Here is a 21,742-nt window from a genome sequence, read left to right as displayed (position 1 = left end):
TTAATAAAATATTGCAAAGTATATGGCATTTTGAAAGCTTTACCAAAAATTATTATTAAAATAATACATTTTAAAAAATAGACAAATGTGAACAAGTACAGAAGGATCAAAGTTGTAGTTAAAGAAAATCTGAAATTTAAATGTATCCGCATGCAACCATGTAGCCTTCGTACGCCATCTTTTATTGAAATTTAACTACAGCTGTCAAATGAAGGCAACACTCATTTTTCCTCTGACGGCAAAAATATAAGATCTATTTTTCATCTTCATTAAAATTTGTGTAAACTGTATTAAATCGCATATTGATTTTAATGTGGCTACCAGTTATTAATTACGCATCGTAATCTCCATTGAAATCAATATAAGGCAGTCATCCCGACCGATTAACCAAAGTCGAGCGTCTTTCTAGGGATCTTTGCTGCTGACCGCTGTGTGTCGCCTGAAAAGTCGGCTCAAAGTCTATAAAAGTACTTAATATCGCGCCAAACTCCGGGCGACCTCTGTGAAGAAAGTTTTCGAAAACATACAAGATCGTCAATAAAAATTGAAGGATGTCTGCAACAATAGATGAAGATTCAGATGGACAAGATTTGGACACCATCATACACTCAATAAATAAAGAAATTGAAGAAGTAACGCTTTGCTTAACTGATGGGTTAGGTGGTGATGAGGAGGATGAAGAGTCAGTAAAATTATCTCAAGATGGAGAAAATAAAGAAGGTGTAGACAAACAATACTACCTGGATGAGAGTGGAAATTTGTTTTTAACATTAACGTCAAGCAAGTCGGATAATGTGCCGAGCAGCACCAAAAGAAAAGCAAAGCCTTTACTGGGAATGCAAACCAAGCGAAAGGGTAAGTTGCTTATTCAACAAGAGATTTTCATAATGTTAATTGCACGAAAGTATTTTTTTAGCTGTTAAAAGCAGTACGACTGTCAGCAATGCCAAGTGTACTATTGAAGAAAAATATATGGTTTATATTCCGTCTGAGAATATTAAAGCAGAAAATGAGCAAACTGTTGACGATCCTGCTGCGATTGATGAAATCTATGAATTCGATGAATTGGAAGAGCAAAGTGGATCTCAAGAGGAAGAAGGTGTACAGTTGTCGCTATTGAAAGTGTTTCCGGTAAAAAATAAAGATTCCTCCGCTGGTGGTTCAGTCCAATACTCATGTCCACATTGTGATAATAAATTCGATAAACGATTTTTGTTATCCCGACACATGAAGCGGCATTCAGACGATCGTCCATTTATTTGTTCTGTATGCGATCGGGGTTTCAAGACGAATCATACCTTACAAAATCATATTAACGTGCATCTGGGCAAGAGGCCACATGCTTGTTTGTCATGTGAAAGTCGTTTCACGACACCCGGCGATTTGGCACGGCATGTACGCTATAAACACACGCATGAGAAACGTCACAAGTGCAGCGAATGCGACTACGCAACGGTTGAGATGAGTAAGCTGCAGCGGCACATGCGCGCCCACACAGGTGAACGTCCATATCAGTGTCCACATTGCACTTACGCTTCACCGGATAGCTTTAAATTGAAACGACACTTGCGCACACACACAGGTGAAAAACCATATGAATGTGATATTTGTAAAGCACGTTTTACGCAATCAAACTCCTTGAAATCGCACAAACTCATACACAGTGTGGATGATAAACCAGTCTTTCAATGTGCATTATGCCCAACGACTTGCAGCCGCAAATCGGATTTGCGGATACACGTTCAAAAGCTGCATTATTCGGATCATCCTATACCATGCACCAGATGCGGCAAAGAATTGCCCGATCGTTATAGCTATAAGATGCATATAAAAACACACGAAGGAGAACGCTGTTACAGGTAAGCAAACGCACTTAACAAAGTAAATACAGAAAAGCAATAACAATTAAATATTCTTTACTAAACAGTTGCGATCAGTGTAATTACAAATCGATTTCCATGCGTAATTTGGAGATGCACAAGCAAATACACAGCGATGTCAAGCCATTTGGGTGTGGTGAATGCGGACAAACATTCCGACAGAGGCAACTGCTAAGTCGTCATACAAATCTTTATCATAATGAAAATTATACACCGCCACCAAAGCTCAAAAAGACACATAATTGCCCATATTGTAATAGAGCATTTGCGCACAAGGGCAATTTGGTGCGACACATGAAATTACATGACGCAGATAAAGAATCGAAAACCGACAGAATTGTCAAACTCGGCGATGAGAATTTATTCGATATAGTAGATCCATATGTGTCCGACGAGAACGACGACAACAACGACGACAACGACGACGAAGCGACTAACGATGAAAATTTCGAAGTATTTGGTGTTATAGAAGAGGTCGAAAGGAGTGAAAACGGTTTCACTATAGAAACGGTTGAACCAACCACTAGTAAGCCGCACGTATCGAACAAAAGTACAGCAGCGACAGCGATATCTAAAGGCAAAGGGAAGGGGAAAAATATAGAAATTAACGTAGAAACCACAGGAAATGGAGACGAAAACAGCGCAGAGGATGATGTGAGTGGTTTGCCTAGCTATATGGTGGTGAAAGTTCTAGAAACTGACGATGAATTGGATGACGATGACGGTGACGGTGAATGTGTCATTTTAACGAGTTTAGAGAACATTACAGGTATTGCTGCTATATAACATTATTTAATGCTAAATCGCCTACATTGTGTTTTCATATGTTTTTGCTTTTAGATGAGAAAGCTGATGCTCCATCCAAACTAGATGTGGATGAATGTTTCGGTTTTGAAGTAAGTAACTTATGTTTATTACAAAGTTTTGTATTTATTTATATATTTTTTTTTATTAGGAGGAGTCTAATAATGTTAATGATATAGAGGAGTCAATTTTGCTTGACATCATCGAGGAGAATTAAGGCGAAAGCATAGTTTCCAATATATTTTTAAGAAAATATATGTATTCTTATATGTAATTCCTTTTGTATTATATGTATGTACAATAATATTTTCGTGTATCTATACATACGTACATATATATTCTGCTATTCTCGCAAAAATGACGTTAGTGCCAAAAATGAAATTTTAAAGAAGGTTTTTTTTATAGTTAATTTAAATGTGGATTGGCGGATTTCAGTGCAACTCGAAATAAAGTTTATTTAAGATCTTATACTATATAACCAATATTATAAGATTTAAGTCTTAAGATTTGATTTGGGTAAAAACTACCATTTTTGGCGCTTACGTTGCTTTCGTGTGAAGGGTATTTGTGTACATGCTTTTACTAAACATAAATATAAATGCGTACGAAAGTAAATTGCTGCACGAAATAAATATGCCATACAACCAAAGCAATATAATCGTTTTCATGTCTTTTTTATAGTTTTTTTTTAATAATTTTTTTGATAATATTTTTTATATTTTTTTTTAATTTTTTTGATAATATTTTTTTATAATTTTTCTGATAATATTTTTTTATAATTTTTTTGATAATATTTTTTTATAATTTTTTTAATAATATTTTTTTTATAATTTTTTTAATAATATTTTTTTATAATATTTTTTTTAATAATTTTTTTTATAATTTTTTTAATAATTTTTTTAAATTTTTTTTTTTATATTTTTTTTAATCGTGTCTTTTTTTATAATTTTTTTAATCATATTTTTTTTATATTTTTTTAATAATATTTTTTATAATTTTTTTAATAATATTTTTTTATAATTTTTTTAATAATAATATTTTTTTATAATTTTTTTAATAATATTTTTTTATAATTTTTTTAATAATATTTTTTATAATTTTTTTAATAACATTTTTTTTCGTGTCTTTTTTTATAATTTTTTTAATAATATTTTTTAATTTTTTTAATTATATTTTTTTATAATTTTTTAATAATATTTTTTTATAATTTTTTTAATAATATTTTTTATAATTTTTTTAATAATATTTTTTTATAATTTTTTTAATAATATTTTTTTATAATTTTTTTATAATTTTTTTAATAATCATATTTTTTATAGTTTTTTAATAATATTTTTTATAAATTCTTTAATAACATTTTTTAATTTTTTATAATTTATTTATAATTTTCTTTAAATTTTTATTTATCATTTTTTTTTATAATTTTTATTTATATTTTATTTTTTTATAATTTTTATAATTAACTTGTTTTATAATTTATTTATTTATAATTTATTTATAATTTTCTTAAATTTTTTTTATAAATCTTTTATATTTTTTTATACATTTTTTATAATTTTTTTATAACTTTTTTTATAGTTTGTTTTATAACCTTTTTTTATATTTTTTAATAATAATTTTTTTAATATTTTTTTAGAATTTTGTTTTATAATATTTTTATATTTCATTTATAATTTTTTAATATTTATTTAAAATTTTTTTTTTTATATTTATATATTTTTTATAACTTTCTTTTATAATTATTTATATTTTTTTACAAATTTTTTTTTGGATTTTTTTATAATTTGTGTTTATAGTTTTTTTTATAATTTAGTTTCTTGTCTAAATTTGAGGCTGTTCCGGCGTCCGGGCCCAACAGTGATTTAAGAATTATGAGCATTGTTGTTGTAGTACTAGTACACAGTGCAGTGCTGTTAAATTATCATTGTCGAATATATTTGCTTCTTAAATAAAAGAATATATGTAGTTTCCAAAAAAAAAACGATAAAATAAGCTCATTTTGGTTACACACATACTTTACAAAAGACTTAAGCAACAAACTCGAGCGACAGAGAATTGGCATATAACATTAGTTAACAATTAGTATTTTGGCCTTTAATTTAAGAGTTTTTTCTTAGCGGTGTATTGAGTTTCAGAATAGTTATAAAAATAATTTAACACGTCATGATTCGAATATCGAAGATATATACATACATATGTACCTATTTGTATATTAGAGCGGGTCGCTTTTTTTTCTATAAAATCGCGCTTGCGGAAAATGTTCTACGGCTTACTCTGTGCAACTTTACTTAAGAGAATATATAAAACCGGTTTCGAGCAAGGATTTTTTCGGCGAAAATTTGAATAATCGGTATGTGAGATGTGTGGTATAGTTGACCGATCTGAACAATTCCGAAAAATTATCAATACACAGTCAAAATACACCTACGTATTAAATTTCAAACAAACTTCGCCTTGTTTTCGTTGTTGTAGCGGCAGAATTCTATCGAGTTGACAGTCCTTTGCCGGTTAAAAATCGTGGTTCGTTCCAGCTACGTAGGCCCAACTGTTGTGGCAACGAAAGGTTTTGTTGAGTGTTTGGTGGGATTGAAAAGGCATCATTCACTATGAGCTGCTCCAGCTTGGTCGAACGATTGATTCTACATTTTACTGTCAACAACTGTTGAGATTGAAGCAAGAAATCGAAAAAACGGCCGGAACTGATCAACAGAAAGGGCTTCGTCTTCCATCAGGACAACGCTATACCACACACATCTTTGATGACTCGCCAAAAACTGGGAGAGCTTGGCTGGGAAGTTTTGATGCATCCACCATATAGCCCTGATCTTGCACCATCGGACTACCATTTGTTTCGGTCAATGCAGAACTCCCTTAGTGGAGTAAAGTTGGCTTCAAGAGAAGCCTGTGAAAATTACTTGTCGCAGTTTTTCGCCGAGAAACCAAAAAAGTTTTACACTGATGGAATAATGTCTCCAGCGGAAAAATGGCAAAAAGTGGTCGATCAAAATGGTACACATTTGGTTCATTAAAATTCATTATAAATATAAAAAAGTTGAATTTTGATTAAAAATACGAAAAGACTTTTTCGACTACCCCTATATATGTATGTATATGCATATACTTATATGGTATACGTACATGTATATGTATGTACATATGTACGTGAATATAATGTACTTTATATAGATAATATTTAATCTCCATTTATTTCTCACCTTTCCGATATCGCACAATATCTTTAATATCCTCCATCGAAAAATTTTGACTACACCACTGTGCTCAGCCAAGTTCTGCTTTGAAAAATTCAACTCAACATTTAATATGCGTATATATGCATGTATGTAAAAAAGTTTGTCTGCCGAAAAGCTGTAAAGGATAAGAAAGCTAGCGTTGTCTCTTGCATGGGCTTATCTGCCAGACACTCCTAAAGAGAAATATTCGCACAAGAAAGCTTCGAAATATTTTCGCTTTGGCGATTGAACGATACAAAATTTACATATACCGACATTTTTATATACATGATGCCTTTAAATGTGCGTATGTGTGTGTGTATAATTACGTTGACGCGTCGACATGTGCTTTTTGGCGTTTCTTTACTCAAGATGCTTGATTAGTTGGTTGGTTGTAAAGCCTGCATACATACATATATACATAGACAGTTATCTATGGTATATTCGTAGTTATTTTTCTTTGCTGGGGTGACTTGTTGCTGCGGGAGGTTTCGTGCCATCGAAGCGCTTGCGCAGCAGCCGCAATTCATTCCGCACTTGGCTGTCGGGCGACACAGACGTTTCGTTGATTTTGATTCAAACAAAAGCGCTCAATTCGGATAGTTACTTGCAGTTTGTTGAATAAAATTGTGCACAAAGTGTATTTATCCAATTTACCGACCGACCGAGTGAGCTAACGAAGTTAGTGAGCTTTTTTCAGTTTTGTTAATTGAAAAAAATTTCAATTTACTGGTGATTTTGAATTTGAAAATAATTAAACGAGGTAGGTAAAAGTGTGCAAAAAATTAAAAATACAACAAAAACAAAAAAAAATAATGTAATGTAATAAATGTTAAAAAATAATAATAACAAAAGCGTTAAAAAAATATAAAAAAAACATATTTTTATTATAAAAAATAATAAAAGCAATAAAATATTTAAAAAACTATTTTTTTTTATTATAAAAAATTAAAACAATATTATTTTTATCATAAAAATGAAAAAAAAATATTATAAAAATCTAAAAAAAAATATTATTTTTATGAAAAATTTTATAACAACTTTTTAATTGTTCAAAAAGTGTGTTAATTTTAGTTTATACAATTGCTTAATTAATAATTGCGCTGCGCTGAATGCAGTAGCATTTAATGAACACCTCAAAGAAATATGAAAAAAAAATTTATGAAAATCATTAAAAAATATAATTAGTGAACGCCATTAAGAAAATCACTTACAACAATCAATAAAAATATTTGTTGTGTCATATACGCCTTTTTAATAATGCATATCATGTGACTTTTTTCACTTTTTTTCATAATTATTTTCTTATGCAACGCTCTTTGCGCAGGACCTCGTTGAGAAATTTATAGCATTTGCAAGCAAACATCGTTTTTATATATACAAACATTAACCATATACACTCGCTTGTATGTATGTATGCATGCACTCAGCCATCAGATGCAATTGCATGCGACGGCAGCCGTTGCAACGGCGCATGCTCCACTGCATTGCTGGCTTATGTAATTGCTGCTCGATCGCTCCGCTGCTTGCCAGCTATTTTCTATGAAATTTCTATTTCGAGTTTTGGTATTGCGGCAACAACCTGACTCGGCGCACAGCAGCGAAAAAATGTAGCACATATATGTACATATGTATATAAAAAACGTTACTTTGTGGCCGTTGGATTGATTCAAGCGAGCAGAAGAGGCGAAATGTAAACACACAGCTGTGCAATAAATACAAATATTAATGCAAAGTTGCAAACAAAATCAAAGTGTCAACTTGTTGCAAATTAATTTATATTTATGCTCACAAATTAGACTGCAAGCAAGTGAAAGAATCGGTTGTTGTTGTGTTTGTGAGCAAATTTTATGAGTAGCCAATGCGCGTTGTAATGAATTTCAATTAAATATGAACAAAATTAGATTAGAGATCGAGAGAGCTATATTTCAATATTGTTAGTGAATTGCGTCTGCGTCAGAAAATTGCTTCTACTGTCTCATTCCTGTTTCTAATTGTGTCAATTACCGCTTTTATATGTGTGAAAACTATGAAACTCGGAGCAGTTTATTGCGAGAGTACAGCAAATGATTCCCTTTGCTAAAACTTTGTTGGGGAATTTTGTTGTGATTACAGCATTTGGGCAAATAAACGAAGCCAGTGCGATCAGTGCTTATCTTATCTGATTAGGTTAGGTTATACTGGCTGGCTGTCACGCCATGTATAGACCTACTGGTTCTTAGTAATGCCAGATAGAGGTTTAGTTTAATTTGAGCTGAAGTATTCGTCATACAGGACGTCAATGCTTTTGACGAACTTTAACACCGCCGGCGTCTCTCTAATGCCTACTTCTCAGCCCTTTCTGATTGTATTGTTGTTACTTATGCCCCAGATGGGTATCTGGAGCCAATAGGTTGTGACCTGTCATTAGGCCAACTACCGTCCTGCAATTTTTCGAGACCCTTATGAGTACAAAGCATGCGTTTTATTTTTGGGTCTTACACACAAACATGGCACTCCTGCATGCCCATATCGCCCTGATTCGTCTGTCAGCTCTTTCGTAAATGACTTTACCATATTGTATATAGTTTTTAGTGACTTCCGTATATCCTGTAATGATTCGGTAGCCAGACGGTTGGTACTTGTGCGATCTCATCAGCTAATTATTTGAAAAACTGGCAATTTAGTTTTTTTCTTTTATCTCGACGCATTTAACCACGTAATGGTACAGTTTCTATAGCCGTCACAATGTCAGGAACCACAGATTTTGATAAATTCAACATCTGGGCAAATAAACGAATACTTCGTCGACGGTCTGAGTTCAAAACTTTGAGCACACGAGCCACATTGTCGGTGTTTGTCGAAGTCGTAGGTCTCCCAGCACGGTCTTCATGAACAACCTCTTCCTGGCGATTCAAAAAGCCGTGCTAAAGCAACATCTGGTTAACCTGCTTGATCACGTCTCTGTCGTAGATTTACCGAGTTTCACACAGAATTTAACCGCGTACCTCTGCTCTAACGAACGCTGCATTTTCGACTTGCAACACTCGCAGAAACACGTCGAGCGAAAATGTTTGTGCTCTCCAGGTGCTTGGACATAACTGACCAGCCGCTCATTCGTTGGCTAGGAACGCCCTCAACAGAATCAAGTCGGTGCGCGTACGCTCCGAAGTACAGTCGCGAAGAAAATCCGTCCTATTACTTTCTGGTATGGAAACAAGGATGGATGAGGGAACAGACCGTAGCCTAATACAACCAATTTAGCCGTGGCGACATCGTAGGTGGGTTATCAAGACCTTCACGACTTACCATTCTTTCGCAAATTCAGCGTCGACTCAGTACAGAAACTCAGTTTGGTAGAGCCCTTCTCCTGGTAGCCGATGTAGATTACTATTTGTGTATTCTAGTAAACGGTGATCTTAAACGGCGACATAACGATGCAGAAACCTATTCAGATTGCGCTTAAACACTGTCAAAAACTGCTATAAAATGGTCTCACGTTTGCTATCATTGTCCGGAGTGAGCAAATAAGGCATTAATGGGACCGAAAGCTGTCTCATGTGCAATATCATGCATTAAATTGATATCACTGACGAGGTCTTTTGAGATACTTACGATCTCAGCTATTTCGAGCATCTTCACTTGGCAGTCTGTCAATACGAGATCGTGCACTTATGTTAAAAACCGTTTTGAGATCTCGTTGAAACTCGCTAAATCAATTTTGAAGACTACGGTGGATGCAATAACAGTTCCTAGCTAATGCGACCAATTAAACCATTGCGATGTTTTTCTACGGCGAATGAGAACTCGGTGTCGTTGAATCGGTCCGATAATTCATTATAGTAGAGTCCTGTGACCGTTTTACTATCTTTCTCCAAGTGGTCAATTTAGATCACACATTGTGAATCCCAGAAAACAGATGCCATCACCTTTCCCGGAGATATCATAGCCTTCGCTTTCTTCGGAGTTCGTTAGTGTGGTGCACTGTTTTGACTGTTCCTTAGTATCTGGTGCATACCAGAGGGTCCATGTTTTGTTAATGTATACTCTTCTAAGCCTTTCAAAAATAAAAGTCTATTCAATTTATATTGCTCTGTTACCATTTTTCTAAAATCTTTGGATATGCGTTGTCTTGGTCTGTAGTCCGCGAGTTTTGGAAGCAAATCTTCACGGGTTTCTATATTCCGTCTTCATTTTACGGGTAATGGCAAACTTATTCTGCTATCAAAAACGCATCTATGGTATATAAGTAAATGTTATCAGCATTCGTTGGCGCTAGAAAAATTCTAGGCAAAAGTTAGGTTGTATGAAAGCTGTTCTATTCAGCCTCCAGCGATTCCATAAATGCCATTTTAGTGTATATATATATATGTAATACATAACTGTTAAATACGTAATGGTTAATAATTCAAAACTAAGCACGTGCCAATCTGCAAATCATCGAAATTCATTTATAAGTTTGCGCTTGAATTCTAAATAAATGTTTTAACAACTGGAAGGGTTAAAGGCGGCCCAAATGTGTACGTGCCTAAATCAAATTACACACACATACAAATCATATATCATCTAACATTCTAAAATTGTATCTCTTAGAAATCCGTATTCTATGTAAAATTCTTGTTCGACTTGCTTTTGGTCATCTTTTTCTAGCTAACTCTTGGCTAGTCTCTATTTATAAGATTCTTCTCGTAACTTAATTTGATTGCAGATGTGACAAAGGAGACTTGTATTGAAGTTACCTTTCCCAAAATACCATATAAATAGCAACAACAATTTTGGCACGCACTTTTTCGTATGCTATATGTTTAATGGCATATTGACTTTAACTAGAACATGTCTTAGCCAGAGGCTTAGTAAAGGCGGTTTTCTATAAATATGCTAATTTATGCTTCTATTTGTGTATACATATTATACATATACAAACATTAATAAGGAAGATACGAAAATACTTATGTATATACACATATTACAACCTGTTTGATTCTTATACATCTTGGTTCTCTAATCGATAGATTAAAATAGTATAATTTTGCTGAATCATTACCATGGGGTAAAATTCATCTATTAACGTCAGTGGTATTCTACTATTTTCTACGAAGCGATTTCAGGATTTTAGAAGTTAAAGGGAAATGTAAAGATACAGAGTTAAAAGCTCTGTAAGCTTGTGATTAACTTTCGGAAAGTTAAGCGTTGTTTGTCTGTCTTCGAAGTTACGCGATATGTTTTTCTACCTATTTCTACAATAAGCATGCCTTCTTTAAAATATTAGTTATTTTGTACTTCAACTACTACCGTGAGAAACTTTTCGCTACTGGCTGCTTGTTCTCACTTGAGAACACCGGCTTGAAGCTATGGCAGTGAACAAATTGTTCGAAGCCTTTTCATGGAAGTTATTTAGGATTAAATTTCTTATTTTCTTCGGAAAGAGAACGAACACAGCTTATATTATATGTCGTATGTCTAGACCCCCCTTGTGACCAAACACAAAATAATAAAAGAAAAAGAGTTAAATCAATTCTTATTAATTTTAATATGTGGGACAGACGCCTTACAAAACCATGTGGAAGACTATTATTTGCAGTTCTCAAGTCTGCTCAAGAAAAGCGAGGTCAATGTTTCGAGCTTTATTGATTTTAAAATGACGCGAGGTTACCATATTGTGCAAATATAGTTGATTTTACGTTTGCCAAACGAACCAAATAGTAGATTACCTATAAGAGACTATTTTTTATGAGTTGTATTCCCATAATGTCTTTAAATGTAGCCAATGAGGAACTAAAAAAGAGATTTTCGAGCGAATCATAAAAATTGGCACTATTGATATTAAAAAGAACATATTCTTTAAGTAAGTTATATGTTGGCTTTTACAGCTTTAGTCCATTGAGGGAGTTCTGCATTGACCGAAATAAATGATAGTCCGATGGTGCAAGGTCAGGGTGGATGCATCAAAACTTCCCAGCCAAGCTCTCCCACCCTTTGCCGAGTCATCATGTGTGTGGTCTATGTCCTGATGGAAGACGAACCCATTTCTGTTGATCTGTTCTGGCTGGTTTTTTCGATTGCTTGCTTCAATCTCATCAGTTGTTGACAGCAAAATATAGAATCGATCGTTCGACCAGGCTGGAGCAGCTCATAGTGGATAATTTCTTTCCAATCCCAACAAAAACACTCAGCATAACTTTTCGAGGCGTCAATTCTGGCTTGGCGACCATTTGTCTAGCTTGACCACGCTTGGACCATGATCTTTTTTGCTCGTTATTGTCGTATTTGATCCACTTTTCATCTCCTGTTACCATTCGCTTCAGAAATGGTTCGATTTCATTTCGTTTCAGCAAAGAATCGCAGATATTAATTCGGTCCATTAAATTTTCCACAGACAATTCATGTGGTACCCAAACATCGAGCTTCTTTTTGTAGCCAGCCTTTTTTAAATGGTTCAAAACCGTTTGATGATGAATGTTAAGTTCCTTAGAAATGTAGTGGCGACTTTTGTGACGGTCCTCGCCAATCTTTTCTATAATTTCAACTTCCAGAACGGAAGGAGCGAACCATTATTGTGCTACACGAACTGATACAGCATCGTCTCCGTAAACTTCACAAATTTCATTGGTGGCTTGCGTAGCATTCTTCTCTTTTTCATACAAAAATTTCAAAGTATAGCGAATTTCTTCATTATTTTCACTCATTTTTGAACAGCTGTAACTTTTTTTCAACTTCCCCGAATTTAATTTTTTTTTGGTTAAATTAAGCTTAAAATCTCACCTTTTCAACACTAAATGGTAAGACACAGTGTGAGTGGTAGCATTTAAATACGATAATATTTTTTCGACTACCAATATTACAAAACTGTCCTCCGAACAGTTTTAATGAAGTTTTAAAATTGAAAAAAAATTTATTATTATTTTCTATGTAAAGTAAGGTAAGGGTTAATATTTTATTTATTGCCACCGGCTTATGCGAGACTCGATAGAGGAACCAGAAGTTTAACGATAAAATTACAATTTTCAACTCGATCCTATTAATTGTCCATAAAATTTACAGAGTTGTCATTGTAGCAAAATTAATTTCGAATTGTTTTGTGGAATACTGCAAAAATGCCTGTTGAAGTTTAATTGCTAAGATGCCAACTTTTTATTTCTTGTGGTAATATACTCCGTTTTGCCTATAACGCCTACATAAAACAATTAAAAATTCGAATGCAAATGCTTCAACAATAAAATTGTGTCAATTATAGAAGATACTATGAGGTGATTATATTTTTTATAACGGAAAATCTGCTTCTTCTTTGCTAATGAAGGCTTTTGTACTATGCATATTAAATATGTACGGCTCCATATATGGTAAACGTTGCGTTGGTGCTAGAATGCAGATGCTATTAGTAAAGCTGCTAACAACTGTCACTTTGAAAAAAAAAAAAATAAATAAAAATTAAATACATACATACATGTCCCAAGACACACATAATTAAGTACGAATGCATTTCGCACACCTTGCGCATTTAGTTATTTAATATTTTTTTCTCATTGCAACTTTACGGTCCCTTAAGCCCCATTTAGTTACCAAGGCAAAGGTCACCGGCGATTGCTTCACAAATAGTGGAGTAGTGGAAATATTAGTATTTCCCCAAAACCAACAACAAATTGAACTTCGATTTTATTTTCTGTTTTGTCACGCTTACGCTACTCATTAGCTCTAGTAGATTGTTTAGCGTACTAAATCTACTAAAGCTAATGAGTAGCGTACAAAAATAAAATAAATCAAACACTGGCGAGTAATTAACGTGAAAAATTTTCATTATTAATATTAAAAAAAAAAAATTAAACCAAACTAAAATTATATATATACATAAATTTATATACTCATAATATGTATATGTTGTAAGGCGTATTTTAATTACTTTGAATGCTATATAAAACATATCTACATACGCACACTTGTAAATAACTTAAATCTTGTTTGTTTCATGTAAATGCATTTAACATCTGTTTACACCTGTGTTATTGTATAAACGCTCACACAAAACGCAAAAGGGCACCCCATGCGCTGGCTCTTAATTACATACCTATGTATTTAATATATACGACGCATTTTTCAAAATCGAGCTCACTGATAAACGTTAACGTTTGAGTAAGTTTTACAGCGTCGCTGGATTTTCAAGGTCATCAGCGTATCCGTAAAAGATATCGTCACTGCGCATGCGCATGTTGCCGAAAATGCTATCGTGATGTTGGCAGTGCGTAGACATGTGGTATAAATGCATATTATTTTCGTTGTATATGTAAATGAATATGTATGCATGAGTATTCAGCGTTTCAGTTGAGAAATTGATTGCACCGATTTTTATTTTCTGGTATTTGCTTTTGTTTTTACAATCATGTGTATATACATATGTATAACAAGGTTTTTGTTAATTATTAATGAAGCATAGTCTTATCATTTCCAATTTTCAGAACATATACAAAATAAAGACTATCTTGAAGCAAAATTTAAAAAAAAAATTATGAATTTAAGAAAATGGATTGCCATTATCTGGTCAAATAATCATATTATTATTCAAATATTTGAAAAGGTTTTGAATATTTGGTGATATCAGGACACGGAACATATCTATGAATCTAAGTACGGAAGGATAAGGGGTTACATGGGTTTTCTCGGGTAAAAAACAGACTTCTTATATATAAATTGAAATATTTATTTTATTACAATTTTTTTTTGTTACAAACATACACTATTAACTAAGAAATTCTGAAATGTTTGGAAAAAAATATTTGCAACTCGTTTATTTCCGGTGATTCCTCGGAAAAAAGATGCGCCTGCATTGGCAAGATAACTCCTTACGGGATCATCTAAAATGAAAAAATACGTGTTTCAGTTAAAACCTAAACTTAGAACCTGGACAAAAGAAAAAAACTGAAAATTTGATTTTTGGCATACATTTTGACCAAAAAATTTTAAAAGACTTGCGTAAGATTTCATTAAAATCGGTTGTGTAGTTCTCGAGAAATCGTTTCAACCGACTTCAAAAACACTTCTTTATTGGCGTATCAACCGTTTACGCGGTTGATGGTGTTTACACTGGTTCCAAGATAGAAGAAATTATCTACGACTTCAAAGTTATGACTGTCAACAGTGACCCCCCTGTGGGTAGGTGGGCCCCCTGCTTGCAGGAGGAGACGAATATACCCGTGGTAAGGCATGGCTGTCGTAAGAGGTGACTAAAATTCACATGCACTGTGTCTGACATTTCAGGTCTTGGTTTAAATGTCGCATGGTCTAGAGTCAGAATAGTGCTATAATATTCAAGCGACCAAGTTACACCAAAGACTATAACCTGGTACCACGAGGAGCAGTTAGCCCTTGGAGGTAACTCCAATCTGCTCATTGGGTTTGGCCCTTTGTGGAGACTCGTGGTGGCTGTAGTTTAAACCTAAATGCAGGCAGGGCATTTGTCCAATGTGGAGTGCCGGACTCATAAGTACGGCAGAGGTTTTCCTCGAACCCGACCAAGGCGGCTCAGGGTGTTTCTTTTCTGTTCCGAACCAATTAGAAACAAGGAATTATGAGAATGCATTCACACTTTGGTTCTCCGAGGTATGAATACTGAATGCATTTATGCTTTGGGCGCTGATCAACGCATTGTATTGATCTACGTTTTCTAGCAATAGAAAGCACCGTGAGGTTAGGCCTTCGCAGGCAAGTACTCACGTAAATCACAACGGACTCTGTCAACAGTGACGTAAGAGCCAAGTCGCGAGTGCGACGACTGTTTGTTTGGTGACAGGAGATATTTCGTCTTGCCCTCGTTCACTTCTAGACCCATTTGCTTTGCTTCCTTGTCCAGTCTGGAGAAATCAGAACTAACGGCGCGGCTGTTGAGACCGATGATATCAATATCATCGGCATACTCTTATAAAAGATTGTACCTGCTCGATTACGTTCTGCAGCTCGAATTATTTTATCCAGCAGCAGGTTAAAGAAGTCGCACGATAGGGAGTCGCCTTGTCTTGGTATCGAACGGCTCGGAGAGGTCCTTCCCGATCCTGATGGAGCTTTTCGTGCTGCTCAACGTCAGTTTACACAGCCATATTAGTTTTGCGGGGATACCAAATTCAGACATCGTGGCATAAAGGCAGCTCCTTTTCGTGCTGTCGCAAGCAGTTTTGAGATCGACGAAGAGGTGGTAAGTGTAAGTGTGTAAGTGTCGATTCTCTTTTCACGGGTATTTTCCAAAATTTGGCGGATGGTGAATATCTAGTCGGTTGTTGATTTGCCAGGTCTAAAGCCACACTGATAAGGTACAATCAGTTTGATGACGGTGGGCTTTAATCTTTCACACAATACGCTCAATAGAACCTTATACGCGATGTTAAGGAGGCTTATCCCACGGTAGTTGGCGCAGATTGTGGGGTCTCCCTTTTTGTGCATTGGGCAGAGCACACTTAAATTCCAATCGTTGGACATGTTTTCATCCGACCATATTTTACAAAGAAGTTGATGCTTGCTCCTTATCAGTTCTTCGCCGCTGTGTTTGAATAGCTCGGCCGGCAATCCATCAGCCCCCGCTGCTTTGTTGTTCTTCAGACGGGTAATTGCTATTCGATCGATTGGCCTTCTCCTGGCGTTGTACGTTCACTGCCACTCAGCAGGTTGGAGAAGTGTTGGTATCAAACACAGACTGCTAAATCTAGTATTTTGAGAGCTTAGTAAATCTACTTTGGTACTTTATTTCAATATCTGCTATTTCACCTGGATGTCTAAAAGTGTGCGATCCGAGATATTTTAGCCTTGAGCTGACTCTATCTCATTTTCTTTTTCTAGTTGCAGCTTATGCAACTGACATCCGGCCAAATTTTCTATCTTATCGCAACAATCGCGATTGGATAGAGTCTAGTTCTACGTTAGAACTTCTTTGCTGAGTTCGAAGAGCTTACCAGTCCTCGCATGATATACCCAACACAAAAGAATAAAAAAAAATCCGTGACGAGTATTAAAAAGCAATCGTGGATTATCAATAAATAAGTATCTTGGCGGCTACCTGCGAATAGTAGTCGGAGAAGCTCACTACTACAAGGTCTTGTGAATGCAAAAACTCTTCCTCGAGTATATAAAATTTGTCAGCTCTTTAGCAAGACACCCACCACAAATAAAAGGAGAAGCTTGGCTGAGTGTCTAAAATAGCTGTGGTCTCAAAAATCTTAAGTGAATATCGAAAGAGACAGAAATTACCTGTAGACTCTAAAGTCTATGCTTTGGAACAACAAGAACTCTTAAAAGCATTGAACTTTTCCACTACTAGAGTATGATAATTTTCTTATAATCTTCTTTTCTCTGAGTTTCGAATCGATTTTAGAGTAGTTAATGCTCATTGCAACTGCTTTACAATCATTACACTTATGTCTTTTTGACAGAGGTTAAATGCCCACACCATCGATTGTCATCTTCGATATTGATCGCCACTTATGAGAAACCGGTACCTCAGCCATTTAATACTGCAATTGCTTACACATATTTCCTGTTTTTGAATCATTTTCGGAGTCTCTGATGTGTTTTTCTATAACATTTTGCGTTTACCCACATACATACATATATTATATTTACATGCACATAAACACTTATCTAATACACCGCGAACTACTGCCTTTGCTCGGCTGCTATCGTCCAATAACCTGCTTTCTGGCTGTGTGTAAGCTTTGATTCGAAAAACAATTGCCCAACTGCATTTTTCGAATCTAGACTGAATTATTTTCGGACTTTGTGCGGCGTTCACAAACACATAATCAACGATTAGTGACCGATCGTATGACGGACGGTGGCTGTCACAAAGCCAGTAAGTACCTTTAATGGTCGGTTGGCTGCAGCAAAAAACAAAGCGCCAAATTACATACATACATACATACAAAATACTTACATATGTATATGTATGTATGTTTATGAGCATGCGCATGCGTACACATAATATTTACTCAATTGTGTGTGCGGCTTTTCTGTTGTTCGATTAGTTTGTAAATTGTTTACGGCGTTGATAAATGATTGTGCTGCAATAAGCGGCGGGACTTGGCTATTCATAGACATTTATACATCCATACACTCTCGCCAAACCAACTAGTCTGCATGCTGAAGACGGTGATTTCTTTAGCCCAAGCGAAAACTTGTTCAGGCCTGGAGTGCTCCAGACACTATATACATACCTATGTATGTATGGTACATAGATGCTCACTATGATTTCTTACCACCGCTGTCAAAGATAGGAATAGTTATATTGTTGTTGCCTGGTAGTTTCACCACTCGCTACACTTCGAGTTGTTTATTAATATGTATCAAGAAACAGCAGGCAGCCAAGAGAATGCTTTTACTACGTTTCTACTCACAGAAAAACTAAAAGTTATGCAGACAAGTTTGTAGCGAAAATTGCGAAATTTCTTAAGCCCAGCTCGAAATTTGACCGAAAAACCCGCTAGTGATGTAACTTTCGCCTTACTATCTGCAACTGTCTTTGATACAGAAGAGCTTGAAGTGTGTTGAAGAACATTAACCAAAATGTGTTGAATTGATCCATAAGAGACGTTAAGGTCTTTGGCTATTTCGCTGATGCCAACAAGATGATTTTCAAGCATTTTTTCCTTAACTTTTTCAATTTAATGACGATAATAAAAGAAGTAGTTGTTGAATTCGCATAGGGAAAGTTTTCGATGACGTCACTGAATGCTTTGTGCTCTCAAGGATTTGTCTGCGTAATAAAGTAGAGTGTCCAAAATATAGTAGTATTTTCACTGGAAACACAAAACTTTAAGAAAACAGTACAGTATGCTATAATCCATTCTTCCTGCACTTTTCGTTCGTTCTTTAGACACAGAATTCTGTTAAGCACATATTCATAATGTGCCAGATATTAGAAATTAATGAAAAGATATATATCTAGGAACCAGAATCGGCACATTGTCACCGTTTAAATCTCGCTCTTAGGAACAATGGTTGTCAGAAGTATATTTAAAAGTGAAATCCGCTTTCGATAATTGAAAATGGTTCCAAACACTACGTAGGTTGCCTTTTAGATTTTGGGGTTTAGAAACCCTAGTATTGCAATGTGGCAACTCACAACTTTACCATAAAGTTTGATAGTTTTGACGTTATACATACTCAGAATGTTTTGACATGCGACCGTTCATTTGTGTTGCTGACAGTAACTTAAAATATTCTTCTCTACCTCAAAAAATTAAATTAAATCGCGAGGTTATATTTTCAATTGTCTACGTGGATTAACTCAACAACAGTGCATCGATAAACTTAATTCAGTTTTTGGCGATGAAGCTCCATCAAGGGTGAGGGTTTGTCGAAGGTATGGCGCATTCAATCGAGGTCGTAGATCACTTCAAGACGGATTTCGTGAAGCTTCACAAGATTCAGTTCTTGTTTCGGAAGCTATTGACGCTGTGCGCAAACTGATATTGCAAAATCGTCATGTGACCTTATCTTTGTAGGCATTAGTGCGACCAGCATACATTCAATATTGCAAGGACATTTGACCATGAAAAATTGTTTTAACCTTGGATCCCACAAAAGTTGTCAATCTCTCAAAAAAAAAAGGCTCGTGTCGATTGATCGAGAGAAATACGACAGCTGTGTCATGGAAACACGTCCATGAAATCGTGAGAGATGATGAATAGTAGATTTAGGCGTAAGACCCAAAATTAAAGATCAGTCGACTGCATGGGTGTTTCAAGATGAGTCGTATCCAACAAAAGTTGTTCGCACTCCCAAGCAAATGGTTGCCTTTTTTTGGAACAGCTGGATATATCGCAACTAGAATAACGCAGAACGGTAACCTGATTTTTCCAAGAATTTCGCATTTTTTTATATATATAGTATCTCGTAAATGACAGGAGCTATAGAAAAAATATACATGACAAAGTTGTCGGAAATTTTATTTGCTATAAAATAGTCAGAGGCCAAAATCGCTATGTTTGAGAAACATAATTCCGTGGAAAAATCGGAACTGATCCTTTCCATATTGGGATATGCCCATAATAAGAGTGAGTTTATACTAAAAAGATTTCTTAACTATAAAACAAAAATTAGTTGACGACCGATAACTTTAAACTATATGACTAGATAGTTAACTGAACAGGGTATATTAAGTTTGTTTGTTGTAACACCCATAAAGAAACGTCGGTATAAAGTATATATACATATGTATATAAATGATCAGCGTGGCGAACTAAGCCGATTTAACTATGTCCACCCGTCTGGCTGTCTTTATATACCCGAAATAGTCTCTCAGTTTTTGAGATATCGTTCTGAAATTTTGCACACAAATTGATGGGTCAAAATTTTTTCACGAAATTTGGCATAGATTATTCTGAAGGCGGCGCTACAATAACCATAAACTTGTTCAGATCGAAGTACTATATCGTAGAGATATACTATATCATTAGATCTGAACGATCGAAATATGTTAAGAGTATAAATATGTACAGCACTACAACGTTAATTCCATAATGATTATTGAATTTTTAAAGAGAATAATAAACAAACTTAATGGAGCATGTGCGTAACAGCTCAACTGTCACTGTAGTTTTAGGAGACCTTCAGCGAATTTTTATAAAAGTTGAGCATTCTTTTGCCACTCGCTTTAAAAAAGTGACATATATAAACAAACCTTTTGTTAACTACTTAAAAGCAGAATTTAAAATATAAAATCATTGCAAAGTCTGCAACTCGAGGGTCAGGCATTGTACTCGTCTGTGTTTTATTAAGAAATTTTGTGTCGTTGTCTTTTGTAAGTGCAAAATCGGCTCAAGTTCAAATTTATTTACAGAAAGCGGGTCAATATGTTAGCTTGTGCATATGTATGTGCCTATGTATTTGTAACACAAAAATTCGGTGGTTAAGAAAATATACAAGCGATGGTTTTGCCAAGATCTGTCGCTGTGCGCCCAGTGTGCCTTCGATGACGTGCGTTCAATGCAAATTTATGCAAAAAGAAAAGATACATTCCAACACACATACTTAAACAATAGATACGTTGTATATTTGCGAGTACGTGTGGCTAGATAAAAAGAAAATAAACCCTGGCTAATGAAGCAAAAACTGAAGCCAAACCCAAAAAGCCGAAAGGCAATGAAACTCATTGGGAGATTTAAGCAAAAATATTATAATTATTTTCGCATCAGATAAGATGAGCTTGCAAACATATGTACCTGTGTATATACTTACTATCATTTGATCATATATGTATATAGATATAGTTTTTTATGCAATACGAGTTCGGTCCGATAAGCAAAAAATCGAAAATTTGGAAAAAAGGACGTTTATTTCTCAACATTGTCTACTTTGTAACATCGCAGATGTGAGCCGACATTTTTTTCCGTCTTATGGAGGCTGAATTTTTCGTATGCTGAAGAATTTAGTACTGGCGTTAAAGACCAATCACGATTTTGGCATCGTGGCGGGGGCAGCTCTCATAGGTGGGCTCCTTGCGCTTATAGAAGGCATCTTTGGTCATATTGTCCTTCTCTTCCGTTGGGGCTTGGGCTCAAATCAGCGATATGTTGAAGAACTTCGCTTTGATGCGGATTCCCACAACGAATTTGCGCTCCTTTATAGGGCCACTGTAGTAAAGGCCACAAAGACCTACTCGCCTCAGTCCTTGTCCCGTCCATTGTATTTCTTGGAAGACGGTAATGTCAGCTTTCACTCGAACGAGGACCGGACATTCCAGGTGCATGCCCTTAAGTCGTTATCCTTAGTGCGTTTGCCATGGTCGTCCCCAAAAGGGGAGACTTTCATCCGAGGCTGTTTGTACTTTTTCATTGGGGCCGTTTTTTACGTGGCGGGTCCCAAACCCAGCGC

General features: G+C 35.1%; 2 protein-coding genes across 2 annotated transcripts in view; both read left to right on the top strand.

The window, feature by feature from the left end:
- The first annotated feature begins 209 nt into the window (after positions 1-209).
- LOC126761877 (transcriptional repressor CTCFL) lies at positions 210-3,342 on the top strand. Its single transcript, XM_050478309.1, has 5 exons — positions 210-855; positions 917-1,859; positions 1,928-2,649; positions 2,721-2,776; positions 2,836-3,342. Exons 1-5 carry the CDS (start codon positions 552-554, stop codon positions 2,899-2,901), a joined length of 2,091 nt encoding a protein of 696 aa, XP_050334266.1. The 5' UTR covers positions 210-551; the 3' UTR covers positions 2,902-3,342.
- Positions 3,343-6,395: 3,053 nt separating this feature from the next.
- LOC126763287 (alpha-tocopherol transfer protein-like) overlaps positions 6,396-21,742 on the top strand; it is a 24,406-nt gene continuing 9,059 nt past the window's right edge. The window contains 1 exon segment of the mRNA XM_050480619.1: positions 6,396-6,677. The gene's annotated coding sequence lies outside the window, so the exon portion shown is untranslated.

The sequence above is a fragment of the Bactrocera neohumeralis genome, chromosome 6 (genome assembly GCF_024586455.1).
Source record: "Bactrocera neohumeralis isolate Rockhampton chromosome 6, APGP_CSIRO_Bneo_wtdbg2-racon-allhic-juicebox.fasta_v2, whole genome shotgun sequence".
NCBI classification, from domain to species: domain Eukaryota; kingdom Metazoa; phylum Arthropoda; class Insecta; order Diptera; family Tephritidae; genus Bactrocera; species Bactrocera neohumeralis.
The sequence above is the reverse complement of the archived record's forward strand: the minus strand, read 5'-3'. Positions and strand labels throughout refer to the sequence as shown.